At 38.0% G+C, this 14840-nt stretch overlaps 1 protein-coding gene and 2 non-coding genes across 3 annotated transcripts; all 3 read right to left on the bottom strand.

Annotated features, from left to right (window-relative positions):
* Positions 1-2474: 2474 nt before the first annotated feature.
* Positions 2475-14530, bottom strand: LOC141903376 (elongation factor 1-gamma-like). The gene is made up of 11 exons (XM_074791492.1): positions 14437-14530; positions 14164-14310; positions 10532-10595; positions 10269-10411; positions 9923-10066; positions 8643-8772; positions 8091-8158; positions 6349-6431; positions 6105-6271; positions 2803-2927; positions 2475-2726 (listed from the first exon to the last, which is right to left on the bottom strand). The coding sequence occupies exons 1-11, from the start codon at positions 14446-14448 to the stop codon at positions 2565-2567; spliced, it is 1245 nt and encodes a 414-aa protein (XP_074647593.1). The 5' UTR covers positions 14449-14530; the 3' UTR covers positions 2475-2564.
* Positions 5974-6060, bottom strand: LOC141898181 (small nucleolar RNA SNORD70). Its single transcript, XR_012618532.1, has one exon. It is a non-coding gene; the product is annotated as a small nucleolar RNA SNORD70 (small nucleolar RNA).
* Positions 9488-9574, bottom strand: LOC141898179 (small nucleolar RNA SNORD70). The gene has a single exon (XR_012618531.1). It is a non-coding gene; the product is annotated as a small nucleolar RNA SNORD70 (small nucleolar RNA).
* Positions 14531-14840: the final 310 nt, after the last annotated feature.

The raw sequence follows: 14840 nt of genomic DNA on the forward strand, positions 1-14840 counted from the left end.
AATATAATACAAGTGTGTATGGATAAATTCCAGCTATTTATTTCAGAGCTTTATCCGACCGTGATTTCTAGACATAGACCAGGATTTCAGATTCTTAGACCATGATTCAGATATTACAAGCTAACTGGTCGACTAAAGTGTATCACGTTTTTCGTTTGCGTCCCTCCCCGGGGGATGCGACGGAATGAGAACAAGGAAATGAATATGACAACAAAACGCAATGCCGGTGAAAACGTCAGAATAATTTCAAAGCTTCATGGCGGTTGGTCCCTTTTTCAATTTCTATAACCTGATCTCAATCATTTTGCGTTGCGATGGACTTATGTTGCCATCGCGTGTGTGAATATCACTGTTAACAGCTGAACGACTACTATACGAATTGTAGCAACCAGTAACACCTTGAATATCGTTAACCTGTATAACTAATCTAAGACAAAGCAACACTGTCTATCGGTTTAAACCTGATAATAAATAAACAATTGTGATCAATCGTCTGTCGATCAATAGAACCGATGGAAATATCTAATAGGACTCCAAAACCAAGGTCGTTAACCAAAAGTTCAAGTTCTTCTTTTTGACAAAGCTCTAGAAATGTTTAAAACCAGAAGATGCGTTTTAGTGACATTCTGGTATGAGATATTTGAAATGAATTTCCTTACATCGGGAAAAAATTCACGGCAAGATGATACTAGTTTTAATGCAAACATACTTTAATGCAATTTTTAATTCATCATACTTTAGCTTTATAGTATGATTATCGACATCGATGTATAATACGTCAAAAAGTGAAACATGATCGGCTAAGTTTTCGCCGGCCACGAAGAGTTCGTGTTTCCGATGAAATTTAACTGTATGAGGATTTGGCAGGGGATTTTTTTGACGCCTTATAAAACGTTACCATTATGAAACTTAAACAATGTTAACCATTAAGCGTCATTTTACAAACGATAACCGTAAATCGATGTGCAAAACGTCACAGGTTTATGTGTACACATACAAGCTATTTGGCAAAATATTATTGATAAAGATGTAGAATGGCTCCCTGTGATTATATAATGACCTCTATTTGAACGTCGAAATGTTATATTGCATTGAATATCATGATAAGAGGTATTGTAATAGTAAAGGATGTATGATTATATCAGGAGCGGCAGGCATAAATAGAAATGATAAGTAAATCGGATTATTCGGTTAAATGGCGGATGTATACACGATTTGGAAGTCTGATATAAAAGTCAGACCCTGACATGGGGATGCTAGTGGAATGACGAAGCTATCTACGATCTGAGTAGGGCCGGCGTGAATTTCATCGGCGGCTACAAGCGGTCTATATAAAAACGTGTAAACAAATAATTTCAATATTCAAATGTTTTAGAAAATATGTTCGATATTAGGGGTATGCAGGTTTCACGAGATTAGCAATCTATAATAGCATAGCCGTCATATACGGCTCCGCGTCCACTGATGGCATGTGTATAAGGTGACAATTCAATTCAATACTTTATTGATCCTTATTACATTGAAATTCCGGGATGAAATTCCCAAATTCAATAAAGTTACAAATTTTAGAATAAGAAAATACAAAATACATGACACATGGGTAATTCATACAGAATAACATGAATAAGTTATTTAAATGACGATGTCAACCCAGACTCAAGTCTAGGATATCGAGTGACAGCCAAACCGGGCCCCGGGACCGGGCCGGCTGGCTACACGATATGCTCGAAGTCATGATGAAGCAGACATCAGAAGAGCTCTTTCTTCAACCATGGAGGCAATGAAGTTGCAGACCAGCTTAGAGCAAAAGTGAATCGAAGTCGGTCACAAGTTGACAATTTTTTTTTAATTAGACCAGTCGAAGACTGTATCATCGCCAAATCTCATAATTCCCCAAATTTCTTAAAACTTCGATTTCAAATTTGCAATTCCACATTAGCTTATCCCAGAAATTCTACATTTTTTCGCAGGCGTCAAATAATTTATTAAAGTTAATTTTCTTGTTTCGTAAGTAACAAGCGATGGTTCGTTAGTTCCGAGGTTCCACTGTACATAGAATATCGACCTACGATGGCTTGTGTTGTAGTGGAACCAACCTCGTTGCAACGAGCTTCACGGGACCAGAAAATTTGTATCCAGTACGAAATCAATCTGAATCAAGCCGTCTTTACTTGGGACAAAATTCTATATAGTTTATCTAATTTAATTCCGATCGGTTTTATTAGAATTTTCACTTATTTCGGACAAATATCCCACTCCCCTCTCAGTTATTTCTAGTCAAATGAGAGATAATTCGGACAAAATTTTCCGGTCCCAGCTGATCCGAATTAAGCGAGTTCTTCAGCATTTGTTGTATCCGAGTTCGTTATGAGGTTCCACTGTAAAATACGTCTTTCGCCATATGCAGTCAGTTCGTCATTCCTTTAAGTAGTCACACAGCCACAAAATAATGAACTTCAACAAATAACTTTATGACATTTTTTTGTATTGTTTTTTTTATACGATTCTTAAATTATATTATGAAGCATTTCAATTCACTTCTAGCACACGATAACGATGTCTTATTACACATAATGTGTTGCGTCATTAAATTTTCTGCCTCCCTTTTCTGTAGATTTTTCATCCATGTTGAAATGTTCAGTAATGATGCGTCTATCCTCTGCACTAGAAAGATCCATTTTTCTCCAGGTGTAACTTTCCGCATCAGTGTTTAGGTCAGGATCAACCTGAAAATGGAAAAAAATTATATGACAATTTTCACATCCAAAAGGCCCAGTGGACTCCGCTTTAAGTGGAACTTACCCCGAAAATCAATTTCTTTCCTCGCCAGACCCAAACACCAGAAATAGCGCTGTCTTTATTTTCACCGAACAAGCAATGTACACCCATCGCATATTTTCTCATCTTCTCCAAACGTTGGAACATGCCTAAAATAATTCAAAGGATTTAGCTTACCATCATAAACAACATCTTAGTAACAATGTCTAAAGCCAAGTCTGACAGCCACCCACTAGTAGAACCCATTATCAGCTTTATAGATAAAATCCAGAACATGGCTTCCATTTTCATTTCGTGGCAACAATCGAACGAACAATAATGTGAAACCAGTGGCAGATCCAGGGAGTGTCCATATGGGTTCGGAACACTCAAAATACCGAGTTCCCTAAAAAATTACAATTCTTGGAACTAAAATTTGTATTTGCCAATATTTTCTAAATTTGGATTGATTGCCGATGGTTTTTCTATACGACCTGGCCCTGCGGTATTGCATTTAGCCACTGGCAAAATACGCCATATTTTTACGTCATAGCAGACCCAAACTTACAATTTTTGGAACTAAATTTGTATTTCCGAATAGTACTTACCCATTCCTATGGGTTTTGCCAATATTTTCCAAATTTGGATAGATCACCAATGGTTTTTCTAACGACCCGGCCCTGCGGTATTGCATTTAGCCACTGGCGGAATCCACCATCTTTTAATGTCATATCAGACCCAGAAATGCAGCTATGCGGGGCAGGTGGGCGGGATTCCCACCATAGGAAAGGGTAAGTACTACTCGGAAATACAAATTTTAGTTCCCAAATTGTAATATTTCCATCGAGTACTGTACCCTTTCCTATGGTTTTTGCTAGACTAGCCTAGCACAAGGATGGTGGGAAAGGTAGATAGAGAAACCACCGCTCAAACGCAAGGTAAGAGGGAAACAAGAGCCCCAAGGGGCACTATGGCCAGCCTGTCAGCTTTTCATAAAATGACAAATGATGATGCATTCTGTGGGTTAAATTTGTCAAAATACACTCCCAGTTCAGAGTCAAACCTAATAATTCATACCATACAATAGTAGAATACAAAAGTGGCACAGAAAGCGACTGGATCTGGTAGGAACAAATACCTCAGATAATTCTTTTCCCTTGGTCTTATTGATTTTAATGCGGAATAGAATTGAATTTTCTGAAATTTGCTCAATAAAACAAAATTGAATTGGATTTGATGTTTTTATTGCAGAATAAAATTTGATTAAATTTGTAGTTTGAGCACATAGCTAATCAGCATAACAAGGTCATCTATCTGATTTGAGAAAAAGCTTTTTTTCCCGGACTTCGCACAATGGTCAATGATCTTTTCTGAAGTGCTAATAAAAATACTCCTCCCAAAAACCAAATCAACTAAAGCTTTCACAGAAATCGATCTTGAAATACAATTTTAGATCTTGAAATAAAACCCGGAAGTAAAACGGTAGACGATACCGCGGATTCACGTGAACACCTGCTGATTTCTGCGGCTAAGTCAATCATGGAGGAGTCTTCTATTTCTGATTGGCTTTTCAAAACCAATATTTCTGCGATCAGATATTCACGAAAAAAGCTCAGATAAATTTTAATGAGGCCCTCTTTCAAAATTCAAAATAGAATTAGAGACGCCGGTTGGCACGTCGGCCAAAACCGACGAATCCCTTCTATTAACTCGACGATCTTTCACCTTCCGAGCCTTATAGGCCCGAATCCAAATGTCCTCGGACCAAATCCGCAAGTCTTGCAATGATTAAATTAAATCAGTTAAAGGCCGACTTCAAGTATAAAAGGCCCATCATCTGTCAGACATGGCAGTATCTCTGAACCCATGGAGCAGTCAAGAGTTCCAGCGTTGAAACTGGCATTTCCCTAATATCTCTGTCAGTTAACCGATTCGGACCCTCTTTTTTGTCAGGGATATGTGTAAACATGTATTATTGTCATATCTATGGCTTAAAATTTAGTTTAAGCCCTCCTTCATACATAAATTAGCAATTTACTTAGTGCATTCTTCAAATTTTCAAATCTTTGAATGACAAGCTGGGAGGAGTTATTCTCCTTAGCACAGAGAGCACAGTGACCTGTAGTCATAAACCTATATAAACAAAACAGTTGCAGCTCTCTAGTGCGTAATTTTGGGGGTTAGAAAACTTTTTACCTGAAAGTTGTATCAAACTGAAAATTTATATATCATCTTAACTCCTCATCAGTAACAATGTGTGAAAATTTCATCAAAATCGGACAAAAATTGAATAAATTAAAAATACAGATTTTATGTTCAACTCCATTATTACTGGAGGAATTCTTATCAAAAAACATCTACAAAATCAGCTAATTAAGAAGATTACTATGACCAAAATGATATCAAACATATACGAAAAAAGTTTTTCTTTGTGTCACTGTGATACTGTGTGATACTGGTGTGAGCCAGATGTGTTCCAGTAAACACTTTAAACAAACTACCGCTTGCTAGTTGCTAGTGGGATGTGGCCTGCACTGTAAATCTCTAGTGCCAACCGGTGGGTTTTTGGACCTCCATTTGAGTCGGCCTTTAAATTATTTCCGGTAAAAAGAAGCAAGGGATAGCCCCCAAACCGAACAGACTCACCGTTACGAGAGTGATTACTCCCTTAACTTCCTAATCCCTTTGATTTTTTTTTGCGAAAAAATCCAAAGCGTTCATATAAAAGAATGCCAAGAAAAAAGATGGCGGATTTCGCTGGTGGCTTGATGCAATACCACAGGGCTGGGTTGTATAGAAAAACCATTGGCAATCAATCCAAATTTAGAAAATATTGGCAAAAACCATAAGAAAGGGTACAGGTACAGTACTCGACAGAAATATTCCGGATCGAATATTTTCTTAAGATCAAAATTTAGTTTGAAAAACTGAAAAATATCAAAATTTTTTCATGGGAATTAGGCCCTAGCTGTTTTACCAATTCAAGATCGTAAAATTCATTGTGAGGAACAACAAATTTCTTCAGTGGATTCCTTTGACCCTGGATCTCCCCTGGAAACTGATTCACAACTCATTGCGAAGAACATTATACAAAATATGCAAGCTAGCCCTTCAAGCAGTGGTAGAAACAACATCAGCAACGTTAATCTGATTTGAAGATGAATTTGTGCAACTAAAGATAACAATCATGACAGTCTTCAACCGGTTAACAAAAGTAGAAATGTATCTCAGTGGTAGTGACGAATATAGAATCATTATCTATAAATTTCATTCTACTTGAGTTATGCATCATAGATCATTTCACCTCGTTAACAAAGGGTAATCTTACAGGTCATGTGAAAACTTACCACCTATCAGATTCATACTCATGAAAGGTTGTGTCAGCTCGCTGTTGTAGTTGTAAGTTCCGTACCACACAGAATAACTTTCTTCGTCAATGTTGTCGAAAAACCAATCCATCACGTTATCTTCGTTGCAATACTTCTTTTTCCAATCATCCATGACGAACGTTTTGCTGTGGAAAAAGGGGCATAGAAATTGTCTGAATGTCTTAAATTACGTAATGACACATCAAAACACAATGTAACTAACCTAGCTGGTACGGATTTAATGTATTCAGCAAGTAAATTGACCTCCTTCTTTGGTGCTTCAGCTTCGGTCTTTGGTGCCGTTTCCTGTAAAAGAACCCACCTTAACTAATTAATAAGATAAATTAAGACTTATCACCAAAATAAAGTTTTCATTTCAATAATTTTTTTGTGAATTGCTTGGGGATATGTTCAAATCAGGCAACAGTAATCTATGTTGTTTGGATGATAAGCAATTACAACAATCAAGGAAATATTGGTGCAAGCTTGCCCAAACTTTTATCTTCCTATACCTCTTACACATTGACAGGAAAAACTGTTCAACATGCCTTATATTTATAGGACAACCTTGCATATAACATTAACATCCATTTCAGTATAATTAAAACTCATGGTGGAGTAGAATCCCCTCAATTAGGATAATTTGGGATGAACAAAATGTATCCATTTCCAGGGAAATTCCATCCTCCCTCTGCAGGGACTCGAACCTGATGGCATCGCTACACTCAGCCACGGCACGAACCCCTGCATCAGAAGACCGGGTGCGCAGGTACATGCGCAGCTTTCCGAACGAAAACTGGCGGCACCTATCAGATTGCTCGTTGTATAATCGTTGAGGCAAATTTCAAGGAAGAACTATAAATGGGAAAACCCGGGCTAAAATAAAACGGGATTTCTGATTGGCTAAAAATCACATCATCTGAACTGCGCATGTATCTGCGCACATGGTCGATTATGGCAGGGTTTCGTGCCGTGGCAATCTCGATGCGATCAGGTTCGAATCCCTGCCGGGGAGGATGGGGAAATTCGGATTTAAAGTCATTTTCTTGTACATTAATGAACAAATGGACTGCAATTATTGTCCAGATTAGACCAAAATCACCATTTAATGGGTTTAACTGTATTTCTTTCCTGCCCTACCTGATGACATCAAATAAGCCTGTTTAAGTTTATATTGATAATTGATTTAGCAGAATAAATTCAGTTAAACCCCCTTATTGTCCGTGAATTTTCCTGGTCAGTGGCCACCAGGTATAGGTCATTGGTGATTCAGGATCCTATCTAAGTGCTTGTCTGATTGCATGACAAGAATATTCTCATTCAGGCAAGTAGGTGATCGATAACTTTAGTTGCTAGAGCAGTTATGTTCCTCCACCCTTTTTCCTATTGATATGACAGATGATTACACTGCACTACTACTGCACACTTCAAATGCGCATGATCACTCATTCCATGACTTATATATACTTTTTTCTAAACTTTTATTCCATGATCCAATTCGAAGTTCAAGAACTGATAAATAATTTTTTCCCTTTTTTTTCAACTAACGTTGAGAGTGGACATGGCAGAAACAAATACTAGGTCGATCTCTTTCCTAAGGTTCATGCTAAATAAAATCAAAATTGATTTGTTTGCTATGTCCGTGCTATGCATATTTCGAAATATTTGAATTTGTAGGCTGAAATGTTTCCATAATCTTTTTTCTAAGGATGGAAGTGCCCACCAGACGGACATTTGTGGGGCCTGGGTTTCGACCCTCTAGGATCCGCCCTAGCGTATCTATAATTATGTGGCTTGGACAATAAGCAATTACACCAATAGAGGCAAAATCCATACAGGTGCAGCAAAGCTTGCCCAAACTTTTATCTACCTATATCTCTTACACATTGACAGGAAAAACTGTTCAACATGCCTTTTTTATAGGATAACATACATGAATATCTAAGTATGGTCTTTATATCTTACCTTTGGTTTCTTATTAGGCTTCTTTTCCTCTTTTTTTCCTTTTCCAGAAACCTCAGCAAATTTTTTCGCTGAAATTCATACAAATGCACATTCTGTAAACCTATACATTGAAACAAGGGGCCTATCCGCTTATACAGCTCCGCTGTGTGATTTGAAGAAATAGAAGCTGCATACCTAGGGGTGCCCCCTTGTGCCTTAATCGAAAATGGGCTCTGTACTTTGAAGGTATTTTATCCATAGAACATTCATACCAAATTTGGACTTGATCTGATTCATACTGTAGGACTAACGGCAATTTGAAGAAATAGAAACCCCACCCCCAGGTGGACGAATAAAAAAAAATGGCTCTGTAACTTTATAGGCCGTGGTCCATAGAACCATACCAAATTTGGAATTGATCTGATTAAAACTGTAGGACAAGTAGCAATTTGAAGAAAAAGTAGACAGACGCACGAATGAACGCTCACCCCCTAACCAATCGCAGCGGAGCTAAAAAAAATCAAGACTTGAACTAACACAAGAGAGTGTAACAGAAATCTTCAAAACACTAACCATCAAATTGTGCCATTTTTTCACAGAATTTAAAGGAACCGATGACAGTTTTGAACTGTGGTTGATTTATCATAGTGGTAAACCAACGGTTGGTGTTTTGGTATGGAGCACGGAATCCAGGTTCGAGCACCTGAAATTAACAACAAAGCAAATTTAAAATTGAATGCACAGTAAAAAAAAAAAAACGGCTTGTTGAATGAATTGAGGCCGCTAACACAGTGGAACCTTATAACAACTTTAGGTTAATGAGGTTTTCTTTGGATCACACATAGCAGCAGTCTGTAGGTACGCACATTTCCCTGTGTAAATTAAAATGATGAGATGCCACCTGTTACAACAGTAGACACATGTATGGTACAGCCTAGAAGTAAGTTAACTCACTACGGGCCTGGCGTTCGTTGCGGTTTCATTTTTCTTTTTCTTTTTCGACAGAACGAAATAAAAATATCGATGTTGTTACTACCACGGTCTGAATTCAATAAGCTTGATTCGCGTGCACTATCAAATCAAAAACAACTTTATTTTCAAGGGAAACTAGGCATTTGGATGAATGCAGAAACATAATAGGTAAATGCCATTGGTTTATTAACTACATCAAATCAAAAGCAAAATATATGTCAACATCTGCCTTGATAATGGCAAAAATGCAAGACCTGAACCCTGGCACCAGTACAATAAGGGTAATTAGCACGGGCGATGTTGAAAGACCATCACTCCCCACCTATACTTTTACATTATTCTTGGACTATTTGGAAAAATGTATTCTTCAATACCGAAATTCGTGCAGAATTTTCATCCCTGAAAGAACAGTTTTTAGTCATAATGGCAGGGTTTAACTACAAGGTAGAAATGTATCTCAGTGGTAGTGACGAATATAGAATCATTATCAATGAATTTCATTCTAATTGAGTTATGCATCATTGATCATTTCACCTCTGCCTTGATAATGACAAAAAGGCAAGAACTGATCCCTGGCCCCAGTACAATAAGGGTAATTAGTAGGGGTGATGTTGAAATGGTAACCAAATTAAATTGATGATAACGGGAATAATTTAGGATTAATGAAACCATTGACCATCCACGTAAGTCATTTAGGATTTTGGCAGTAGAGTATGGCTGAATGGCTATTTGAGAAATGTTCAAATGAATAGTTTGACAGTTCTCAGCAAGAACTATTCAGCTTTTAGTCTACCTCTTTTAGTTACACATCATCCAGGTAAAGTCTAGTGACATGTCTTTGAAAGAGGTCAGGTTTACCCACCATACTACAGAATACTTACATGCTGGTATAATTGCAACAACGCACAGGCAACTGTTACATCTGCTTGTGTAATACGTTCACCAACAAGATAAGTCTTAGTTTTCAGGACTGTATTCAAAACACCCAAGGCTTTCTGAATATCTTGTTTCGCACGTTCAGTATTCTATATCAGAAAAGAAAAAAAATAAATACAACCAACTACTCATCAGTATCAAATAGAAATAGTCAAACTTTTTCATATAGTCATAGCTGCTCTCATACAAAAGATTATCCTTCAAGATTTATCGGTCCACTACTTTGTGACTAATCACCGAGCAGAAAAATAGTCAGCAAAAGATAACATTTTCCAGCCTTTAAAAGTTTACCTGTTTGTTGAATTGGATGATTCCGAGGCAGGGGAAGACCCAAGTGCACGAAGAGGGAACTATTTCACAGTCGGCAAAACTTATCCATTGCTCGACGAGAGCTTGTTCAGTTGGAGTTTTGCCATGGAGCTTTTCACCACCGACTACAATGCAGAATTCGATTTACTCACGCAACTTCCTAACAACTAATAATTTGCCAAATTCAAATGAGCATGATATCTACATTCAGCTGAGCGAAACAGCCAACAAACTTCATAACATACCATATCGGGCAATGGCGTTACTTTCAAAAATAGCAGTTCCATCACTGGTCTCTAAGGCCGGAACCTATTAACAAAATAGAGAGGAACTATAATAGTATAATAGTATAGGTCAGCTGCAATACAAAAAATTTCTCAACAAACTTTGTATATATGTCCACTTATGATGATATAATTTCAAGCAAACATGGCATAGGTTTTAGATGTCTAATCTAACTTGCATACACAGACGGACGGGATATCAGGAGCCGTTGTTACACATAGGGACAGTGCTTCATCTAGCCAAAAATAGAAGGGCGGTCCGCCCCGCCCCCGAAAATAGCCGCCCTTGTGCCCTTCAGATGTGTCCCATGCTCGCCCTTGTGCCCTCATCACTTGTCGTAGGTCCGCCATCCTGCCCTTGTCAGTCACGAGTAATGAGTCAGGGCTTTCAAAATAAGCCGACGCATCCGACTGTTAGTAAGTTTCCTGCGACGGCTATGAAATATCTCGTATGATATCAATGATAGTAGCTCATGTGATCAGTGGTTATATTCAAATGTACTGCAGTCAGTGTGCATCGTGTGAAAACGTGCCTCAGACGCGTGGCCTAGTTAAAGTTTCCAGGAAATTGGCTGACTTCCAAACTACTGCCAATCATTCTAGCGACTGCCGTTGCAAAGCTGGTAGTGTATACTCGATGGATTGTTTCGTTTTGAACACATCTTGATGCTCTGGATCTTTTTATCTAGACTATTAGACAAATTTTATATATACAAGGTGAAAAACTTTGTTCGGTGAATTCGCAGAGAGACTCGCACAGACAATTAGTTTGAGTAGCCTAATAGCAATAATGTGTTCTTAAGCTGGCTGCTTACCAATTATCAACAGTTACTTGCCAATCACTAACACTATCAATTTAAACCAATTAATTTGATATTTCTAAGATTAAAAATATGCAATTTCATATAGGCCTATACACTATTGCTGGCTCTTTTTCGCTGTATTTGCTACTTGAGATTGCTTTTTTCTGCAATTTTTTTGTCTGCAACTGGTTTTCCGAATCATTTTGAAAGCCATTCTAGATTAACTTTTGTTCATTGACAGGCATAGGTGTAAGGATGTACTGTGGTCAAGTGTGTCACTCATGGCAAAATCAGAGTTAAACATAGTTTCTTGTCCTCAATTGTAGTAGGGGTACCTCGATTCTATGCAATAGGGAACATTGCAGGTTGCCCCTAAAACGGACGCGAGTGCGTTATTATGTGCCCTTGCTCCGATGGAATCACGCACAAAAATGCCCTTATTTGAAATCAGCACCCTGCCCTTTTTTAATGCTAGATGAAGCACTAAGGGAGCATTCAAACAGTAGATTATTATTATTATCAGTATGGTTTTTTTGGAGGGGGAGGAGGGGGTAAACAAGCAATGTACCAACTTTATACAGGGATAGGCGAATGTACATACTTTTCTGAAAGGGGGTCTCTAAGAAATGTAAGTACTTAGTACTTAGTGGATGAGAGATATCCTAAATTGCATCATAACTGATACTAATTACAGCATCCTAATAACGCCCCACTCTCAATATCCTACTTCTATGATTTACATGATTTGGCATAAGACATATCGTTACTATCAAATAATACAGTAAACTCCGGTTGCCTCCGAGCCGACCGTCTCGGATAATCAGTTGCCCCGGATCAAAAATAAATACCCTTTTTTTCTGTAACACATTCTCAATTAAAATATATCGCTTGGATCGGAGCCGATCAGGTTGGAATATCATTTTACTCGAGGTTTTTGCTGGAACAAACAATCTTTTTATGGCCCACCGCGGACACTGAGAGCGCGCGCGTGTTTTCTTATGGTTCATTCCGAGTATCGACCATGTATTTATTTCCGACAGTGACTTGACCTGAATTCTACAGTATCATTTTCATTTATACATTCAATCACACACATAGTACTCATTTCCGTGATATTTTGAATTTATTTGCAGTTCATATTTAGCGCCATTCTCGTGAGATTATCAACAACACGGAAATAAAATCCAAGCTCATCGCCAAACCCCTGTGGTCATCTCGGTAATAAGGAGGACCCAACGCAGAAATTCGTCATTTTTAAGAATAATCTTACTTGAAGCGGATTAGATTATCAATAACGAAGTTACAAACTGTTGAAGTGACATACCTATCCACAGGGACTTGTCACGACTGATAATGGATGAGACCAATGATGGGGGTACCAGTATCCCTGCAACTGTATAATAAAATAACAAGGGTGGCAACAAATTTTCAATCTGACAATGACTTCTCCACTTCAATCGACTGTAATTCCAAAAATTCTCAACCGATTCACATGAAATAAGCTTTAATACAACCTAGAAGACTTTCTGCTTCGAACGAGCCTACAACCACCACTCTCCGACAATTATCTCACAACGAAATCACCTTTTTTTGACGAGAGATAGCTCAAAATGGAGGTGTACCGATTCTATGGTGGACAGCAAAATGGTCGTTTTTTTCAATTCAAACGATGATTTCTATGTGAGATCTTAGAGAAAACCCCAACAAACCATACATTTTTTAAAACTACGCGGTCATACTTGTACGCTTATCTCATTTATTTGTATAATCCACGCGATGGGTGAGCTCACAAGCTCAAAATCGAAAATGAGGACGAACACGGCGTTCAACTTGTCATCAACTGGGCGGCCATTAATCACGTGATATCGTAGTAACGGGCTAAATATTTCACGCGCATTGATTGGCTAAGAGATTTCGAAAAACATTACAAAATTTATTAAAAGTTCTGTTAATTAATAAAATATCCGTATTATGAAAATATAGTGCAACATTCGTCTGAGGGGTGGTATTATTAGCAAATATTTCCTTTTTTTCAAGTCTACAGACGTAGACTTGTCGCGGTTCTATTAACATAGCCCGAACCTGCACGTCACGTGATTAATGGCCGCCAGCGCGATAGTGCGAGGTGACTTTTTCGTATATTTGTTCGATTTTGAGCTTGCGAGCTCACCCATCGCGTGGATTATACAAATAAATGAGATAAGCGTACAGGTATGACCGCGTAGTTTTAAAAAATGTATAGTTTGTTGGGGTTATCTCTAAGATTTCACATAGAAATCATCGTTTGAAGTGAAAAATACGACCATTTTGCTGTCCACCATAGAATCGGTACACCTCCAATTTGAGCTATCTCTCGTCAAAAAACGGTGATTTCGTTGTGAGATAATTGTCCTAGAGTGGTGATTAAAGGCTCGTTGGAAGCAGAAAGTCTTCTAGGTTGTATTAAAGCTTATTTCATGTGAATCGGTTGAGAATTTTTGGAATTACAGTCGATTGAAGTGGAGAAGTCATTGTCAGATTGAAAATTTGTTGCCACCCTTGTTTTTTATATTATACAGGGATAGTGGACCTGGTCATTGATATTGGTTTTATTCATTCACTCTCAATTGTGTCAAGTCCCTGTGTACCTATCGACCCATCTGACGGAGAGTTGGCTCCCTTTTTCCTTTATATATAGTACCTAGGATACTGGGGTCAAAAATTTGTTTGCGTTGTGTGCACTTCATCTCTTCGCAACAATATTAAAGGAGTGGGATAAAAGTACAGCGTTATCAAATATGCTTAAAATACCTTTCCGAGAGGAAATTTTTTCAGAAAGTCATCGGACTTGTTGGTTTCACCAAATTTGAAGGCCGGCGATTCCAATTTCGCTCCACTGTACTGAGCAGCGATTAGGATCTTGTAAGACCGGAAATTTTCAGGATACGTGTAAAGTGTCTGCAAAGAGAAATGTACGTGTTTGACGAGGCGAAAGTAACGGTCATTATCCAAAACAATTAAAACACGTTCGACCTGTGGATAATGCGATGTTATGCGATTCAATTTCATCATCGTTAAACTTACACTCGACGCCATTGCACCGGATTCTAGAGGAAGTTCCTTTCCGGGAAGTGGGGCACGTATAGGTGGGTTGACCTAAAATTATAACCTCAGACCGAAACGACACTAAAAGACGAAAATATTCGCCTTTCATCACCATTAAATTCAAAGGACATGATTCTTTACTCTCTGCGACATTTCAGGCTTATAAATTCACTCGAGGCATCTGCCTTTTAAAAATCTTATTTTCAGGCACAAATTTCTTATATGAGTCTTTCATTGATATTGAATTTTTCCAACCAAAATATCCACTTGTTTTAACCATGGGCTCTTATACGATTAGAATACATATCTAACTTTTTTGACTACAACGGTTGATATGTTGACGGGTATGGGTTATTCTCATGACGTTGGCGGTATTTAGTATG

This window comes from Tubulanus polymorphus, chromosome 1, assembly GCF_964204645.1.
Source record: "Tubulanus polymorphus chromosome 1, tnTubPoly1.2, whole genome shotgun sequence".
Classification (NCBI taxonomy): Eukaryota; Metazoa; Nemertea; class Palaeonemertea; order Tubulaniformes; family Tubulanidae; genus Tubulanus; species Tubulanus polymorphus.

Excerpts from the sequence above, each read along its gene's own strand:
- LOC141903376 (XM_074791492.1), bottom strand. Across the intron at positions 10,412-10,531 it reads TAACGCCATTGCCCGATATG|TCGGTGGTGAAAAGCTCCAT; the intron begins GTATGTTATGAA and ends TCTGCATTGTAG. Across the intron at positions 2,928-6,104 it reads GAGTATGAATCTGATAGGTG|GCATGTTCCAACGTTTGGAG; the intron begins GTAAGTTTTCAC and ends GAATTATTTTAG.